Genomic DNA, 18,442 nt, shown 5'->3' on the forward strand with positions numbered 1-18,442 from the left:
TCTACAATTGTGATGCTAGTTTCTGTGGTAATCTTAGCACTAAATTTATCTGCGTGTGTAACCTCTCAACCAAGTGGTCAAAGCAGTAAGCCAAGCTACCTCTCTCTAGCCAGTAGTAGTATAAATACCAGCCTAATGGGAGTGGCCCAGTCAGGAAAATTAAAGAACCACATATTTGTGAATTCCCTTCTGTCAAGTGCTAGGGGGACAATGAAGGGAGAATATGGAATAAATATAGTGCTACTGCTGTGGCAGCTTGGATAATACATGAAGCATTAGAAGAGGAGCACAGAACACTCTACATGGTTATGGTTTGACATCATGGATTTATGCATTTAAACAGGATGGGGTTTTGCTGTGGGAAGACTGTTGACAGGTGAACTGGTTTGCAAATGAATGCCCAAGGTTGGGCTAGGGACACAAACCTGCATCCATCATAGAAGCTTACCTTTTTTCACTGGTGGTCAGATCTGAAGATTATTGCATTATTCATAAGGAGAAATGACATTATGGCCCATTATGGTCACTAAAAAATAAAACTGAAGGAACTTTGGTGAAAAGATTGTAGAAGTGGGCTACATTTAAAGTATTTAAAGTAATCCGGACAGATACCATACAAGGAGAAAATGAGAGGGAAAACAGAGACAACAAAGTAGTACAAAAGCTTATGATCCTGGCAAATAGTCATGTCAGAAAGACAGTAAGGCAGTTAGGCAGAGAAAACGCACTATCCAAAATCTAGGGTGAAGGTAGGTGAGCTTTACAGGCAAGATGGGGTTTCATTACCAGAACAAAGTACATCAACATGTGTATACAGGGTAACAAGAAAAAAATAGTAATCCTATCAGTAAGCTTGGGATATTTAATTTATTTAATCCATTTTCGTTTTGCTTTTGTTTACCTGGCTTGCTCAGCTTAGTTTATTTTAAAAAACATTTTTAGAGGCGGACTGGGGAAAAAAGTTCCAACATATCACAAACTGTTTAAACAGACATTCAGTAATATACATGAACAAAAACACTGAGTAATATACATTGACAATTACACATTTGTTTGCTGATTAGAACATATCCATGTGGAATAAAGGCAACTATTACAGTATTAAACATACTTATGCATTAGTAGATGTTGAACACTGAGAATCTGAAGAGGTATATTAGTGGGTTTGTCAAACAGATAATAGAGGATGTAATTAATGCTTAGAAATTCAATGAACTGGAGGTGAGAGAAGGAACTTGATAGTGCAGGAAATTTTAAAACTGAAGTTAAGATTTGGGGCATAAAAACAGGTTCATAGATAATTATGGGTATGTCTTTACATTAGAAGTATAAAAAAGGTGAGGTGGGGGGGCTATGCATACCTCTCAACTGTCCAGATTTGCAGTCTGTTCCTTGTAAAATTTCTGGTTTCCTGACAAATCACAAGGATTTAAGTCACTAAATAGTGGCATACAATTGAGTTTCAGACTTCATATCCATCGGAAAATGTATGCTAACACAAATTTTGTTATTCTGGCAGCTTTCTAAATTGATATCAGCAATATTTAAAATGTGTCCCTATTTTGGGGCCTCTATCCCCCCATTATTTTGGCTTTGTCCAGATTACTTGTATTCAGAGGTTGAATGTTATGGGGTGAGCAGTGTCACAAAACTATGTAAAACTTGCAGATGGTAGTAAAACTATTCAGATATTGGTAAAGACTGCAAGACAAGTCGCTCTCTTCTGGCAGAAAGGAAATCTTTGAAGGCTAAATTATGTAGTGGAGTCTGGTGGGATGGGACATGGGCTCAGATAGCTGGGCTCCCTTTTTCTCAGGTGAACTATGGCTACCCCTGGTGGTTTGATGTCCCAGGCAGAGGGTGAGTGGACCCATGCATGCTTTGTGGTTTAGCAGACAGGCTGGGGCCCAAGGCCTGATGCCCACCAATGACTGTTTTTCAGACCATTTCAGTGATTTGTGTTGTGTTTTCCACTAAATTAGTTGACTTGTTGAATTGCGTGACATTTTGGAGCTGCTGCTGCATTTTATAAAAGAAAATGGTTGCTACATTTGCTTGATTTGTTTCCTTCCAATCCTGCATTTTGTGCACATCTGGTTAATTCATGGTTTACACATTTTGAAATTAAATGCAATCAGTTTGGCTGTTTGTTCTCATTGGCATAATACTGCATAAATAAATGCATGTCTGTAGCCATTAGTTTCCAAGTCTAGTGTGTGTGTGTGTGTTGGGGGGTATACTAAGCAGCGGCTTAAGGTCAGCTGGTGCCCTAGGCCCCCAACCATACTACCTGGTGCCCCCATCCTGGTCTAACTACACCAAATAAATACTGGAAAAGCGCCCCTGCTAAACCGGCACCCTAGGTGGCCGCCTAGTTGGTCTATATGAATAGCAGTTATGTATCAAATAGCAAATTGAACATTTTTATGTACACTAATGTTACATGTTAAAGTGGGAGATAAGATTTGTGATCTGGCACAAAATAGATTACGTTCAGATTTGTTAGGATACCAAAACTTTGCTTGCATAAAAGGAGAGGTCCCGTCTGGCGCTTGGACCACGTGACTAATAGCAAGTTTAAGAAAACAACAAAACACGCCCGTGAAAAAGAACTGCGATCTATTTAGGCTCGGGACGCTTAGCTATCAAAATGTCTCTTTCAGCTGAAACTTGGACTTTAATTGCTACCTTTATTTTACTTCTCCTTATGTAAGTATTATGCAATAAAATGTTACAAGAAATAAACAATGATTCACTCTCATTACAGTTACGAATAATACTCAAATAATAATAATGCTCATTCTTTTGTTAGTCGCATCTGGAAAATTCTCACAGTGAAGTCAAAGTAAATGCTTGCTGTTTTAAACATGAATGTAATGCCTTCTTATTGCATTGCAAAGACTATATCGGGACATTTTGACAGATACTCGTCTTAATATCATAAGTAATTTGGACATATGATAAACTACGCGTGTATTCATTATATTTGATAATCTCTTAAACTGTGCTTGCTTCACCTGTCTGTGTTAAATGTGTAGAAAACAGATTTGTTTATCTCGTTCGCTCATTATGGCTGCAAAGTAAGAAATGCGTCATGTCCATCTGTGTATGCTAAACGCGCAGACTTTAACCTCTGATGTCGTTATAAACTTTGTTTAAAAGCGACGAAAGAAGACTTTTTATCAGACACGTTTATTCCCGGTGTATCGATTCGACAAGAGAAAAAAATGTAAACCCCACGAAGGCATTTAAAATGTATATTTAAAAATTATCTGAGGAGTAGGAAGATTACTCTCCCCATGTCTGGGAGGGGGAGTCGAACTTTATCTTTATTGTTCTGTTGCTGTTATTATACAGATGCATAGCTCTCAACCTCTTAGCGGAAAATAAGTGGACAATGTCAAAAATAACGGGGACAACGCCCCCCCCCACACACACACAAATAGGGACACATTTGAACATTTCATTTTATAACTTTAGAAAGTGGCTAGAATAAAAGGCATTTTGTTACCATGCATTTTATGAAAGCTATGAAGCGTGAAACTGAAATGCCTGTCATTATTTAGCGAATTCAGTCATCACTGATTTCTTGTAAAAATCTATAAAAATCACAAATATGAGGAACAGAATAAAAGGATGAAGCAGAAATCACAAATATGAGGAACAGAATAAAACTATGAAGCAGAAATCTGGACAGTTGAGTGGTATGTAAGCTGTCGACACAACTTGAAATCGAGAAAAATAACCCTCGATCCCCATTTTGACAAAACGGGACCTACAAATTCCGTACAGAACGCTCCCCAAGGGGCACAACCAAGAACTATGCCACAGCTCTCAACCTTTTAGCACAAAAAATCTGGACAAAGCCAAAAATAAAGGGGGGGGGGGCAAATCCCCTCAAATAGAGACACATTTTAATATTGGTCTTACAAACTTAGAGGTTGTTAGAATAGAAGGTCTTGTGTTACCATGCATTTTATGAAGGATAACAAGTCGGAAACTCAAATGGCTGCCATTATTTAGTGAATTCATTTCTTTAATGATTCGCCACAAAAATCCAGAAAATCCTTAATTTTATGGGTAACCTGCCAAAAATAGAAATGTGGACATTCAGCAAAAATCTAGACAGTTGAGAGAAATGTGGACATTCTGCAAAAATCTGGACAGTTGAGAGGTACAACTTGGTAACTATCTGTGAAGTAACGATGCTAACGGTGCCAACTGGCTGTTAATTACAACACCAGACATGCCCTCTGCAAGAAGACAGCTATTTGTTTTACAGTTTAATGTGAGTCCAACTGCACTGGTCACTTCGAGTGCGACCAGGTGTCCCAAAAATCCATAGTCTTTATAATTTTTGCTCAAAAATCATGCCCAATGCCAACAATTATGGGTAGAGTGAGAGAAGACAAGACCATTTTTACGTATTACCTTAACAGAGCTAACATTTTACTAGAGCGGAAGGTTTTGCACTCTGAGCATTAAAACATATTAGTCTCTGTGATTTGCTTGAAAAAAACAGTAATTTTACGAGGGTCAAGGCAAAAAAAAAAAAGGCAAAAATCTTAGCCGTTCTGCAGAATCTGGTCCATCCAAGAAGTAAGCGCACGCCAAAGTGGCATGTTCCACAGACTGTGGTCAGTTTGGAACCTAACTTGCCGTGACCGATTTTACTTTCCTCAATTCCTTCCGAATCATAAGTAATATGTAACTGCTGGCTTATATGTTCCGCAGAGTGCGTCCAAACGGCTTTGATGTTTTGTTTTACAAAGTTGAAATTGCAGATTCTTCACAGAAATATTAGGAAGTGGCAAGCATAGTTCTCACTCAACGTTCCCTCTCTAAAATGAAGAATTTCAACAAAAAAGCTAAAAGGATGACAAAATATGTTATTTCATGCTTATTAAAAGTACCAGAATTAACAGTATCAGTTATTAATTTAACATGGATTTCTGTTAACGTCGGAACTGAATGTAGGCCAGACAGTCTCAACCTCTAAGTGCAAGAGTCTAGGTAAAGCCAAAAATAATGGGGGGGGGGGGGGGGGGGGGGTTAGGGCTCGAAATCAAGGAAGAATTTTAAATATTGCTCTTACAAACCTAGAATGTTGTGTTAATGTGGATTTTTCTCAGGGATATGAAGTCTTAAACTGTAATTTCTTTCATTACTTAATGACTTCATCTATGATTTGCCCGAAACCACAAATCAAGGCAAAAATCTGGACCGTTCAATTTTCAGACTCAAAATGAGGAATGTTCATCATAATATGATACACAAATGTATTACTGCATTTGATAGATACATATAGGTGGCAATCCACTAAGCACAGAAGAGGTTATCAGGGACCTGGGGACCCAGGTTGACAGTGGCCTTTCTTTTGACACTCACATTGCTAAAGTGGTTAGTTCTACATTGCCCACCTGATCATGAAGGGATTCACATCCAGATCTAGTGAGGTCATTGTTCCCCTGTACTCTTCACTTATCAGACCAATGATCGAGTACAATGCCCCATTCGGGATGTATCTCACCCGACATCTGCAGCAATTGGAGAGACCCCAAAAGTTCCTCACCAAAAAGATAAAGGGACTCCAAAATCTGTCATATGCTGCCAGATTGAAGAAACTCCAGCTCTACTCAGTCGCATACCGTCTGCTCAGAGGTGACATGTGCCTGACATACAAGGCCATGTCCAACCCGGAATTAATGGACATGCTCCACCTCATAAAATCCAAATCCACCAAAACCACTAGAGCAAGCGACTTAAACCTTAGCACGGATATAAATAGGACGTGCTGGAGGGATAGATTTATCACTCAGAGACTCCCTATGCTGTGGAATAAAATCCCGGTCCATGTGAGGCAGAGCACCTCGCTGACTCTGTTCAAGAGAAATCTAGACCTGTGGATGGGAGATCGTAGGTTTACCCCTGGAATAATCTCTGTGTCACTGCTGGACAGAGGCACAACAAACTAATGGGCACAGTATTTTTTCATATAAGGGGTGGCGTAAGCCACAAAAATTTGGGCTAGGCTTATAAATGCCTTAGGGCAGGTAGCCTAGTATAAACCTATGAACCTATATATATATATATATATATATATATATATATATATATATATTTCTTTTTTTTTTTTGTGGAATTAAGGAAGAAAAGAAACCTGACGTGCCCAGGTTTCAAGGTTATTTAGGTTTCAGGAATCTTTTGTCCTTACAGCTAGGTTATAATTGTGTGTTTGGGATGGGGTGGGTTATAAAATGTTATGGATTATGCCATGGCCAGCTGTCACGGTCTTTGTTTGAGTCATATACAAATTCTAAAAAATAATAGTGGGGGGAGACAAGGCTCCAAAATCAGGGATTTTTTTAAAATGTTACTCTAATTCACTTAAAAATTAATAGAACAACAGACTTTGCCTTAACATATGAAGTATAAGACTCTTATGTCTTTCATTAATGACTGACTGTAATCCTAAATGAGCTAGAAGCCGAGATTTTAACAGGGACAAGGCAAACATATGAGGTAAGCCCAGGAATGTCCTTCAAAATCAGGGACAAATTCAGAGGTATAATTCCATGTAGAGTAGCGTATTTTCAAAGTCACTTTCTGTTACTGAATGCTGCAAACAGAGTAGTTCATCTGTGCTATAACTTCCATTGGGCTGTGACCAATGTGTCTGGATGATGGTGTAAAAAGAGGGCAGTGTGAAACAATGTGTCCAATGTTCTGAACTTACCTCTCAACTTCTAAGCATAAGAACAAAAATGGGGACATATTTTAAAAATTGTACTTATAAACTTAGAAAGTTGCGAGAATAACAGTATTTGTGTTAGCATACATTTTCTGAAGGATACAAAGTCTGAAACTCAAATGTATGTCATTAATTAGTGACTTCAGTTCTCAGTGATTTGACAGAAAACCAATTTTATGAAGAACAGACCAAAAATATGATGAAAAAATCAGAATGCTCTGTGAAAATCTGGACAGTTGAGAGGTATGGCTTCTGAAACTTTACACAGGCTGTGCCATTTCCTTTTAGTGTAATCATCATAGGTTCATACTAGGCTATCTGCCCTAGGACATTTATAAGCCTAGCCAGAGTGTGTGTGGCTTTCACCACCCCTTAGGATGAGAATACTATACCCATTAGTTTGCTGCGCCTCTGTCCAGCAGTGACACAGAGATGATTCCCAGGGTAAACTTACGATCTCCCATCCACTCGTCAAGATTTCTCTTGAACAGAGTCAGTGAGGGGCTCTGCCTCACATGGACTGGGATTCTGTTCCATAGTGAAGGGAGTCTCTGGGTGATGAATCTGTCCCTCCAGCACGTCCTATTTATATCCGTGTTGAGGTTTAAGTCTTGCTCTCGTGGCTCTGGTGGATTTGGATTTTTTGAGGTGGAGCATGTCCATTAATTCCGGGTTGGACATGGCCTTGTATGTCAGGCACAGATCACCTCTGAGCAGACGGTATGCGACTGAATAGAGCTGGAGTTTCTTCACTCGGGCATCGTATGACATATGTTTGAGCCCCTTTATCCTTTTGGTGAGGAACTTTTGGGGTCTTTCCAACTGCTGCAGGTGTCGGCTAAGGTACATTCCGAATGGGGCGTTGTACTCAATCATTGGTCTGATAAGTGAAGAGTACAGGGGTACAATGACCTCTCCTGATCTGGATGTGAATCCCTTCATGATCAGGTGGGCAATGTAGAAGGTCTTCCTAACCACTGTGAACAGGAATTCCTAGATGATCATCGGTGTGGTTTCAGCCATCAGTGAAATGAATAGGAGCTTTCAGACTGAAGGACACTGAGTGACTAAATTATTTGAATGGGAGACGCTTTTTAAGATTATATGGTACACATTCGATATAAGTGGGTAGGGAGGGGGGACCAAAGATGCAGAATATGACTACCACAGTATTCATAATCTCATCTAGGAATTCCTGTTCACAGTAATTCTCCTATTATCCATACTTCCTCAGTCTTCGCTTCTGTCTGAACTCACACATTTTTATTCCTTTCACCTGCTACTTCATACCGTACCTGTCATCCTCTTTGTTCTTCTTACATCCTGCCTCTTTTTTCTTTCTGTCTGTGTCTACTACATTTTAATGTTTCAGTTATCTTGTAAATTAAGCTCTCACACTGCACAATGTTGATGTATTATTTCCTTTCCTTTTTTAAATATTGACTGCTACATTGTATCTTTTATTTTCTATTATATATAAAATATACTTGCTTTTGCTGTTATTTGTAATTTACTTGCTGCTGCTGCTATTGTTTTATACAGCAATTCATGATCTCACCACTCCTTAGGTGTATTTACAGTTATCAGAGCTATGGCCCAGCTGTATTGTATGTCTTTGTATTTAGTTCAGCTGTGACCAACAGGATTGTTTGATTCACTGATCCCTTGTGAAAATGGTCTCTGCCCAGCAGGGTTAGCATGGTAAAAAAAAAATGAAACCGAACTTATGCATACAGAGTTAGATTTTTCTTTGCCACATATTGTGAAATACTGCTTTTTTACAGCGTTCTTTGTGCATGGATACCACATTTCCTGTGAAGGATGAACTTGCTATAGAACAATGTTAAGGAGTAAAATGAGGAGTGTCCCTCGTTACAAGGGACGTATTTGAAAGGTAGATCCGTGTCTTGCTTAGAAAACTGGGCCATTGATGTTTAAACTTCTTAAGGCCAACTTCAGCCAAGTCAGCAGTGTATGTCAGGATACATATCTGTTTGTGGCTGTTGGGTACATCTTAGTGAAAGAATCTTTCCCATGTCAATTACATTTGAAAGTGCCAGCATGAATTAAAGTGTGGCTTTGTTAACCAAGACAGTCATGTGTGAAGGTCCTTGGTATGAAATACCTGCAATATATAGTAAAATTGTTTAGTTTTCTAAAAAAACACAGTGCAAAGCTTAATATATTGAGTTAGTCAGATTAATATTGTATAACCCATGACTAACCTGTTATCAGTCTACATTTAGCCTTGTGCCACAGTAGTGACAGTCACTAAACAAGGGAGGGAAAAGGTCTCTATCTTGGTATCTGGCCTTGTTAAGTGGCAGCATCCAAAAAGAACTACAACTCATCCTTTTGACAGGATCAGGTCTTTCAAGAATACCTGTATTACCACAAGAAGCCAAAAGGAATTTTCAAATCTTCAGATCTCTCACAACTGCAACTGTCATATAGCATATGCTTGACCCTACAAGCTCAAAATACAAGTATTTAAATGACAGAACTCAAAACAGGCAAGCCCTTCTGCTTCTTCCACAGGGTGGACAATCACCCCAAAACTTGTATATACCAAGTCTACAGTTACACAACACTGGGGGAAAGGAGAGGGTCCTCCAAATCAGTGTACAGTGGTCTCAGGCTTTCACCCTTTTCTGTCTTAGAGGGTAAATCCTGTTAGTTTCATTGTCGTACACATCAAAGATCAAAAAGACATGCTAAAAAACCAATATCAAAAGCCAAGAAGACAGTCTTCCATTTACTTTGCTATGCTGATTTAAAGAGTAGCCTTTTGTTAGTTTATATGAAAGTCTTTTTTTATACAGCATATTGCAGAAGAAATATGTCACATACTGCAAATAAACAAATCAATATATAAATGAATAAAATAAATAAAATAAAACAGTTTTTTAAATAATAAAACGGTGTAAACAGAAACCATCACACTAAAATGGTTTAGCAATGAACAGCAAGTAACTGTCATGTTCTGATCCTTAATAAACACCACAGTTCAAAGCTTGCACATCGTAAAACAAATGAATATTTTTTAAATAAGAAAAAAGTTTCTCTATGGAAAAAATTAAATATGGAAGCTTGTCAGACTGTAACATTCGTAACCATTATATATTCATAAGTTCAGGAGAAAAACCTCACAGTTTGAAAATGCAAATCACATGCCAGAGTACTTGAGCCTTGTATAATAGAGAAAATACTTGGTTAGTTTGTGGATTGTGCTGTAATGTGCTCACCCCTGAAGAATCTGGTGATCTAAGCTTAGCGGTTTTGACCAAATCCATGCTGCAACGAGTATATCATAGCATAACATACATCTAACCTGTTATCAATTTTATAATATTTAGGTGAGTGAACTCTGTGTTAATCTAGGTTTGGAGTGAATTGCAAGATATCAATTCCATTCCAACAGTCTCTTCTTGCTTACTGTGTGAGTGAAGGTTGTTCTTGAAAATAAATACATGCCTAGTAGTGCTTTTGGTTCTAACTAAATAATAACACAAAATGTAGCTGACATGCAATATATAAAATTAGTAGTTCTTTCAGTCAATGTGGTACAGAGGTAGCGATGTTACCTCACAGCAAGAGGTTCTCCCGTTCGATGCTTGGCTTGGGAGTGCCTTCTGTGTGGAGTCTGCATGTCCTCCCCGTAGTTGGGTAACGTTTCGAAAGACATGCGTGCATAAATGGGCATGCCTTCGTTGAAGGTTGGGCATCGAGCTGGCACCTTGGAGTTTCGTAAAAATCTACTGCCAATCATTAGCGGACTGGAGTTCTGCTATAGTGACCCCTTACTGGAAAAAGCCGAAAGACAAACAACAGTAGCTCTTTCCGTCACTCTTGCAGTTACAGAAAGGGCAAACTGTGAGAGTCATTAATCCCTAAACTAAGTGTACACTGTCCTAAGTGAACAGAGAATACAAGCATAACTCGCACCTTCTTCCTCGTAATTTTAGTTTTCCTGCTGATTTTCTTGTAGCTTTAAACACCGAGGGGGATTCATAAAGGTTACCACAAAGTATAGACTGTGTAACCTTTTCTGAAATATGCTATTCCCCAGTATCTTATGATGACTTCTTAGTCCTTGTAATATGATTTCAGATGTCCTCAATAAAATGCGATTATCCTGATGGGTGGGTCTGGCTTAATGGTTAAGGTCTTCACCTCACAGACATAAGGTACAGGGTTTGATTCTAACTGTAGTTTATTGGGTAGGCTTAAAATTGCCCTTTAAGGCAGTTAGCCTAGTATTCATTTGTGATGTGCAAATTTCTAGATTTCAAAGCATATTGCTCACTAAGATTATCAAAGGAACTAAAATATTTAAAAAGATAATTAAAATAATAGCATTTATTAAGCTGAGGCAAGTGTTATTCATAAGCAGTTAAATATAACAACCCCCAATTTAAAATTGTTCATGCAACATTCATAACAGTCTGTCACAAAATGAAGTTGAAAATGTTATCCCTTGGCATGGATGTGAGGAGAGGTGCAGTCAGGCAGTGCTTTACACAGTGAGCTGTGTTATGGTACAGATCCAGCATAGAACACGGAGGGAGAAAAGATTTGCTTGGCTGATCTCACCTGAATGTTTTAGACTTCCAGCCAGTATTTCCCTATAACTGTTAACATTCTTTGAATTGAGTCCGCTCTTTCCATGTCCTTTCAGAAATTCAGCTTCCATTAAGCATGCATAACATTTCAAGTGGGACTCAGTTGTCTCTTGTCAAACCAGTTCAGTGAGTGCAGTTCATCAGAACTCCTTCACTCAAAACTAGTCAAACATTGATTTGACAGTTTACACTTTCCTGGTTTTATATCTTTTTCTAAGGAATGGCAACCTCAAAGTTGGATTTTAAAAATTGGGGGTGCAGGAGCACATCTCCTGTTTGACAGATATAGGAATATTTTTCCTGACCAAAACATGCTTGTGAAAACACTGTTAAGTCAATTAGATTTGAGGGAATGGTCTTTAATGAACTTACATTAGAAGGGTACAGAACAGTGAACAAAATGTAAAGGGTATAATATCAAGCTAGTTGACAACTATCACAGGTGTTCCCCAAAGGCTAGTTTTAAGGCCAGTGCTATTTAATATATTTTTTTTTCAGGACGACCTACATCAAGAAATTTCTGGATCTCCAAATATGCAGGTGATTGCAAAACTGGGGATGAGATCAGGTACCAAAACTATGTGAAATATTTAAATATGTATTTTAATATGACTCAGTTATGGGTATTTAAAACAGGTGTCAAGTTTAGTAGCAAAAATGTAAAGGTATGCACTTTGGACATTGTAATGAAATAGAAAATTTTGGAAGTGGTTAAACAGATTAGAGATTTGGAAAAACTCATAAGTAGTGAACTGTGTTTCAGGCCTGACATACACTATATCAAATCAATGATAAAGAAAGGTCAGATATTTAGCTCAGTTGACTCTAGAAAACCTGATGTCCTTCAAGTATTATTTATAACAGTAAGATGTCCTTCAAGTATTATTTATAACAGTAAGACCAGTTCTGGAGTGTAACTTAATTTTTGTACATCATTTCTTATGGGTATTGTAACTGAGTCAGTACAGTGGATATATAGTAAAAGGATCAAATCTATGTAAAATTTAAGTTATGAAGATAGATTAAAACATCTGAATTTTTATAGTATTCTCTATAGGATTATGCGAGGTAAGCTATGTTTAGTTTTTAAGGCTATTAATGATGAACTTTTGAGGACAGATCCATGTTTATCACTAAAAGTACACCATGTTGGTATAGGACAAGGGGAACTATGTTTACAAAAAGTAACAAAAACTAAAAAAGGAACTAAAAGAAGAGATTGCTGTGTTATACAAAGTATAGTGAGATTGTGGAATATGCTTCTGAGAGTAAAGGAATCGGACTCCTTGAATAATTAGAGCAGGGGTAATGTATATAATATGTAGAAGGCTGCCGTACTAATGGTCTAATAGACTGCTGGCAGTGAGATATTAACTTTGTAACTGTGTAATGAGTCAGTCAGTGATTTATCAGTTTACATGTTGAATATGGCCTGATTCTTTAGCTCTGTAGTGGGAATAAAATGTTTGTTTTATCAAATGATAATTCATTCTGAACATGGCCTGATTTGTTATCTTTGTCATAAGAATGAGGTTTGTTTTTGATCATTTTTTTTTTCTCAATTTATTTTCCTTTTTGTTCACTTGTATTAATTACTAGTCTTTGTTTGCAGTGTTAATTACTAGTCTTTGGTTGCAGTGTATAATCAAGTCAGAGGTTTTCTGGTGTCATTAACAAAAAGAGTAAGAAAGGTATTGCAGGCCCAAGGGGCTTGCTGGAAAATTTAGGGCAATCGTCATGCCCCAATTAGTTTCTTTTGTGTGTGTGTGTGTGTGTGTGTGTGTGTGTGTGTGTGTGTGTGTGTGTGTGTGTGTGTGTGTGTCTCTTTTTGATTTTCTGTTCCAAATTGATGAATTTGTACTGTTTTCACACTAATTAGAGCTGTCACTCTTGCATTTCTCCCTCTCCTGGACTGCCCTATCTACTCAAGTACACATTCCCTTTAGTCACTGTTTTTTTTTTCAGTATCTTTGTTTATTTTAGTGTGTAAAGTTTTATAACAAGGGGGAAACCCCCCCCCCATCAAACGGGTTAAACAAATAGAGACAAAACTTTCTCACAGCCCTTTAATCATTCTACACTGTCACGTTTGAACATTATTTGCATGACCAGTCTGTGACACGAGTTCATATTTTGTTTGTGAAAGTTTAACTTATAAAGCTCTAATATCTTAGAGTTCATTCTTAGTTTGATATTTTGCAACCCTTTACTTAGGATGCAAGCTAGATCTGTTTTTTTTTTTTTTTTTGTGGGGGACTGAATACGATAATAAGATGGCTGGCAGAAATGCAAGCAAGACATAGTATTCACCCTTCATTACATATGCCTATAATTAAGTTACGCAAGTCAAGTTTGATTTATTTTAAATGACTTTCCCATTATTCATTTAAGCTTTGTCAGATCCTGCACTCCCTGAAACTTTAACATCGCCAACAGTATGTTGTTTAAATGTTTATATATGATGGTATCTGCTATTGAAATGAGACTAACTGATCCACACTTGTTAGCTGGCCCCTTACTGTTTCAGTGATGAGCACAGTGCTTGACCTCAACATGTACTCCAAAACTAATGAACATTGTGCTTGTTTCTAGCTGTACTCATGAGTGAGTGATTTCAACTACCCTGCCATTAATTGGGAAAACTACTCGGGTACCAACACCTTTGCCCAATGGTTCTTGGAATTCATAAATTCCAATGCCCTGGACCAACTAATCCATAGACCCATTAGGGCCTCAAATATCCTAGACCTGGTCATTACCAACATGGGCGATCAATGCTCCACACCAGTGGTCACCCCCTTGTTGGTCAGGTCTGACCATAAGCTAATCACCCTTGACATCCACCCCCCCCCCCCCGTAGGAGAATCTCCATAAAAAAAACTTTTCCAAAGCCAACTTCATGCAACTCAGTCAGACGTAACAAACATCATGACACCCATGCAGATGGGAACTGAAAGTTCGACTGCTGAATCCTACACTAAGGCACTGTACAAGCACATCCACTCATGCATGAAGCATGCCATTCCAAACAGAACCAAGAAGGGTCCCCTCCAAAAAAAAGGAACCCAAACTGGTGGTCCCCTGCCATAAACTATACAACAGAAGGAAGAAACTGTTGCAGAAGAGAGGAAAATCCCAGGATGCAAAAAACTCCCTTACCAGCCTCAGTAAGAAGCCGATATCCCTCATAAAATCCACCAAAGCTAGTTACGAAAATAAATTTGCCAAAGATTCTAAAGACAACCATAAGGCATTCTATAGTTATGTCAAGAATCTAAATGGCAGTGCTCAGATCTGCTCTGAGTTACAACAGAATGGCATTAAATATACTGATCTGAAGGATATTGCCAATATCCCGGCAGATCAATTCAGTGCCAACTTCACCCCCCCCCTCACCCCCTAAAAGGCCCATTGCAATACCAAAAGATTGCCAAATTCCGGTAATCACGGCCACACAGGCAAAAAAAGTACTATCCAAAGCTAAGAATATAACATCCATGCGACCAGACGACATCCCGGGCTGTGTACTACATGAACTACAAAATGAACTGGCACCTCACCAAAGTGTCATGTTTTAATCATCGCCTCACCTCAGGCTTCATGCCCAATGAGTGGTGCACAGCTACAGTTATCCCACTTAACAAGGGAGGATCCACCTTGGACCTCGGGATACTATCGTCCCATCAGTCTGATGAGCCTGATCTGCAAAGCCATGGAATGCATTATCATGGAACTTACAAAGACATAACATTCAAACACTGGGCCCCACTCAGTTTGGTTTCATAAAGGGCCGATCATGTCTCCTCAACCTGATTGACTTCTTCGAATCAGTCTCCAGAGCTGTGGACGAGGGTAAGGCGGTCCACACAGCCTATCTGGACCTCGCCAAGGCCTTCGACACCATCCCCCACTCTGGAATCATAGATAAACTTACTAAGCTGCGCATTAATCCCTACATCACTCGATGGGTTGCCACCTGGCTTACTGACAGAACCTACACTGTAAAAGTAGCAGACTCAAAGTCCAGCTCCGGACAAGTGACAAGCAAAGTATCTGTGGGTTCAGTCCAGGGACTGCTCTTGTTTGAAGTTCACAGATGACTGCAAACTGGGAGCCATTATCAAAACCCCAAATGATGTGGCTATTGTGCAAAAGGGCCTTACATAAACAGATGCTTGGTGCCAGATCCATGTGCTCAAGCTCAATGCCAAGAAATGTATAGTTATCCATTTTGGGAAAAACCATGTACCCATGAATTACCACATAAGTGGCAGTACACTAAACACCGTAAGTGTCATAAGGGACTTAAGGACACACCTCATCACTAAGGGGCTTTTCATCCAGAAAAAAGGTAATTGTCCCACTGTACTCATCCCTCATTAGACCCATTATAGAGTACAACTGTCTGCTTGCTATGTACCTCACAAGACATCTGCAACAACTGGAAAGTCCACAGAATTACCTTGCTAAAAGAATCACAGGCCTAAAGCAGATGCCCTATGCTGACTATCTAAAAAAAAAAAAACTTCAGCTATATTCTTGTAACATATCACCTACTCGGAGGCAATCTCTGCTTAACATACAAGGCCATGTCACACTCAGAGCTGTTGGACATGCTACACTTAAAGAAATCCCAGTCCCTCAGAGCCACACGCTCCAGGGATCTAAACCTGGTCATCACAATGAACAAAACATGCTAGAGGGATAGGTTCCTGACCCAGAGACTTCCATACTCTGGAATAGACTGCCCATACATGTCAAGCTGAGTGCCTCTTTGGCCCTCTTCAAAAGGAGCCTTGACAATTGGATGGGAGATAGAAAGTTCACGGGGATCACGTCAGTCACCCTGCTAGACAGGGGACCAGGGAAGTAAATATTCTGGGAAGAAATAGCCAGGGAATTGTTATGGGTAGGCTTGTATAGGTCCTAGGGCCAATTAGCCTAGTACCAACCTATGAACTTTATTTACCATCAAGATGTTCTGTAGAACTAATGAACACTGTGCTTGCCCCTTACTTGTATTCTGGAACTAGATTCATTTAACAAAGTCACAAGTATATTATCAACACCTTTAACCATACAGTTAGACTGCATTTCACAAAGCCCAGTTCATTAGATTATCAATTTCAGTTTTATGTGATCTTCAATAAATAGAGAACTCTTCATCTGTTCTGTTTTGTTAGTTTAACTGTAGAATATTGTGCTGTTTTGTTAGTTTAACTGTAGAATGTTTTGCAGACATTAAAAAACATGGGATGTTATGTTGTCTCATCTCGCCTTCATTCTTGCTGGTTGGGTTCAGAGCCAAAACTCTGCTCCGACTCGGCCGTATACCAAAGCTCGAGAGCTTCTACTGGCTTGAGGCCAAGTCCTATCCCATGGTGCTTAGTGGCTGTTCCCCAGATCTCGTTTGCCGCTAGAAGCTTCGGGATTGTCTTCGCTGGCTCAGGCTTGTAAAAATTTCATATTTTATACCTTTAATTCTGGCAATCTTCTAAATACTATCTGTTATAACCTATTAGTCTTATAGTAATAGCCTTTGTGCTAATTCTTTCTTATCCTTGGTAATTTTTTCCCTTATGGCTGTTACTTTGGGCCTTGTCGTGTCTTCAAGAATCCATTTTTAGTTAGAGGATTCCCTTTTCCTTCCCCTCTAAGGAGTCACCGTTTAAGGTAGAGGCATCTCCTCGGGTTGGAGGAGATAGTCGTTTAACTTAGAGACTCCTCCTCCCTTTCCTTCCTCTTCTCTTTAAAGAAAAAAAAAATCTTTCTGCGTTGCTACTTTTCTATATATTTTGCTTTTACATTTAGTGTGTCTTCCTTACAGTAGATATGTCGAAAGAACCAAATAAGGAACATGAATCAGGATTTAAAAAGTGAGATTCCTGCACTCAGAAAATGTCCATAACTGACGGACACACTAGTTGTGTGTACTGTCTCGGACCAGTCCATCTCCAAGATTCCTGCACCATCTGTCTTAGTTTTAGCACCAGAGTCTTACAGGAGAGGAAACACAAGCTCATTTTAAGGGGCTTATTGAAAGTGGAAGAAGGCAGTCAGACTTCCAAATTGGATACATCTAAAAGGGCTGCTTCATCAGCTCCAATGTCTGAGCCGACAAGCAACATCAAAGTTGCTACTTCCTCGGATCTGAAAGTTGTCGGGTCCAAAAAACATAGTTCTCCCTCAGTTCCATCTGCTTCATCTGGACTTTTGCGGTGCCGAAAAAGGAGTCGGTCACCGTCCCTGGAGCCTGTTCTTTTAGTGCTTCAATCTCCTTTATTACAGTCAGTGGCAGGTAGCCACAAATCGTCAAGTCATTCCTAGATCCTCCAAGCTATCAGATGATAATGTGGAGCGGGTGGTGAAGAGGTTCTCCGGGCCCTAGCAGAAATTCTTTCAAGCCCATCGGATCGCGGAGCCGACAACGGTATCTCCAATTACGTCTATTCCTCCTCTGACTTGGACGAGTTTGGAGCCAGAGAGCATGGAAGTTGTTGTGCTGGAACTGCCGGAGCCAGTAATCACTACTGATATCTTGGCTCCAACGTCTGCTCAGATTTCCTCGATGCTGTCGTCCATCGAGGGACCTGGGAGTCTACACTCCCTGGTCGGCTCTGGGATGGAGAGTCGAGTCGGACCCTTGTCGGAACCGGCTCTCCCAATCTGCGCCTTGGCTCAGGTGAGTTTGACTCCATCATCCTCGGGGCCACCCTTCTTGGTGCCACGGAGAGCTCCCGGCCTCTCGGGGTCGGAGTCTCTTTCGGCCCAGGACTTCAGTGGCTTCAAGGTGATGCGGCGTGTGCTCTCCACTGAGTCTGCCCCACCTTCGGCTCCAGCCTCTCTTCCCCCTAAGGGACCAGTGTCCACCTCTTCATTATCCCTCCATCACCCACAGAATAGAGAGCCAGGGCCCCAGGAAGCCACAATGGGTGGATCCTCCTCTTCCAATACCTACCCAAAGCATCCCCCTTGATGAGTTCCCTCGGAAGAGACAGTGTTAGAGAAAGCATGCAGACTCCCCTGAGTCTGTCACTTCTGATACTGACTTAGAGGATTCAGAAGGGTC

General features: G+C 39.7%; 1 protein-coding gene across 1 annotated transcript in view; it reads left to right on the top strand.

Moving 5' to 3' along the window:
* The first annotated feature begins 2,573 nt into the window (after positions 1 to 2,573).
* Positions 2,574 to 18,442, top strand: part of LOC122816456 (cytochrome P450 3A2-like) — a 525,311-nt gene continuing 509,442 nt past the window's right edge. Inside the window, exon 1 of the mRNA XM_044089264.1 lies at positions 2,574 to 2,709. Coding sequence (XP_043945199.1) covers positions 2,651 to 2,709 — 59 coding nt within the window. The 5' untranslated portion in view covers positions 2,574 to 2,650. The remainder of the gene's footprint in view (positions 2,710 to 18,442) is intronic.

Source organism: Protopterus annectens, chromosome 12.part0 (genome assembly GCF_019279795.1).
Source record: "Protopterus annectens isolate FY-2018-M chromosome 12.part0, PAN1.0, whole genome shotgun sequence".
Classification (NCBI taxonomy): Eukaryota; Metazoa; Chordata; order Ceratodontiformes; family Protopteridae; genus Protopterus; species Protopterus annectens.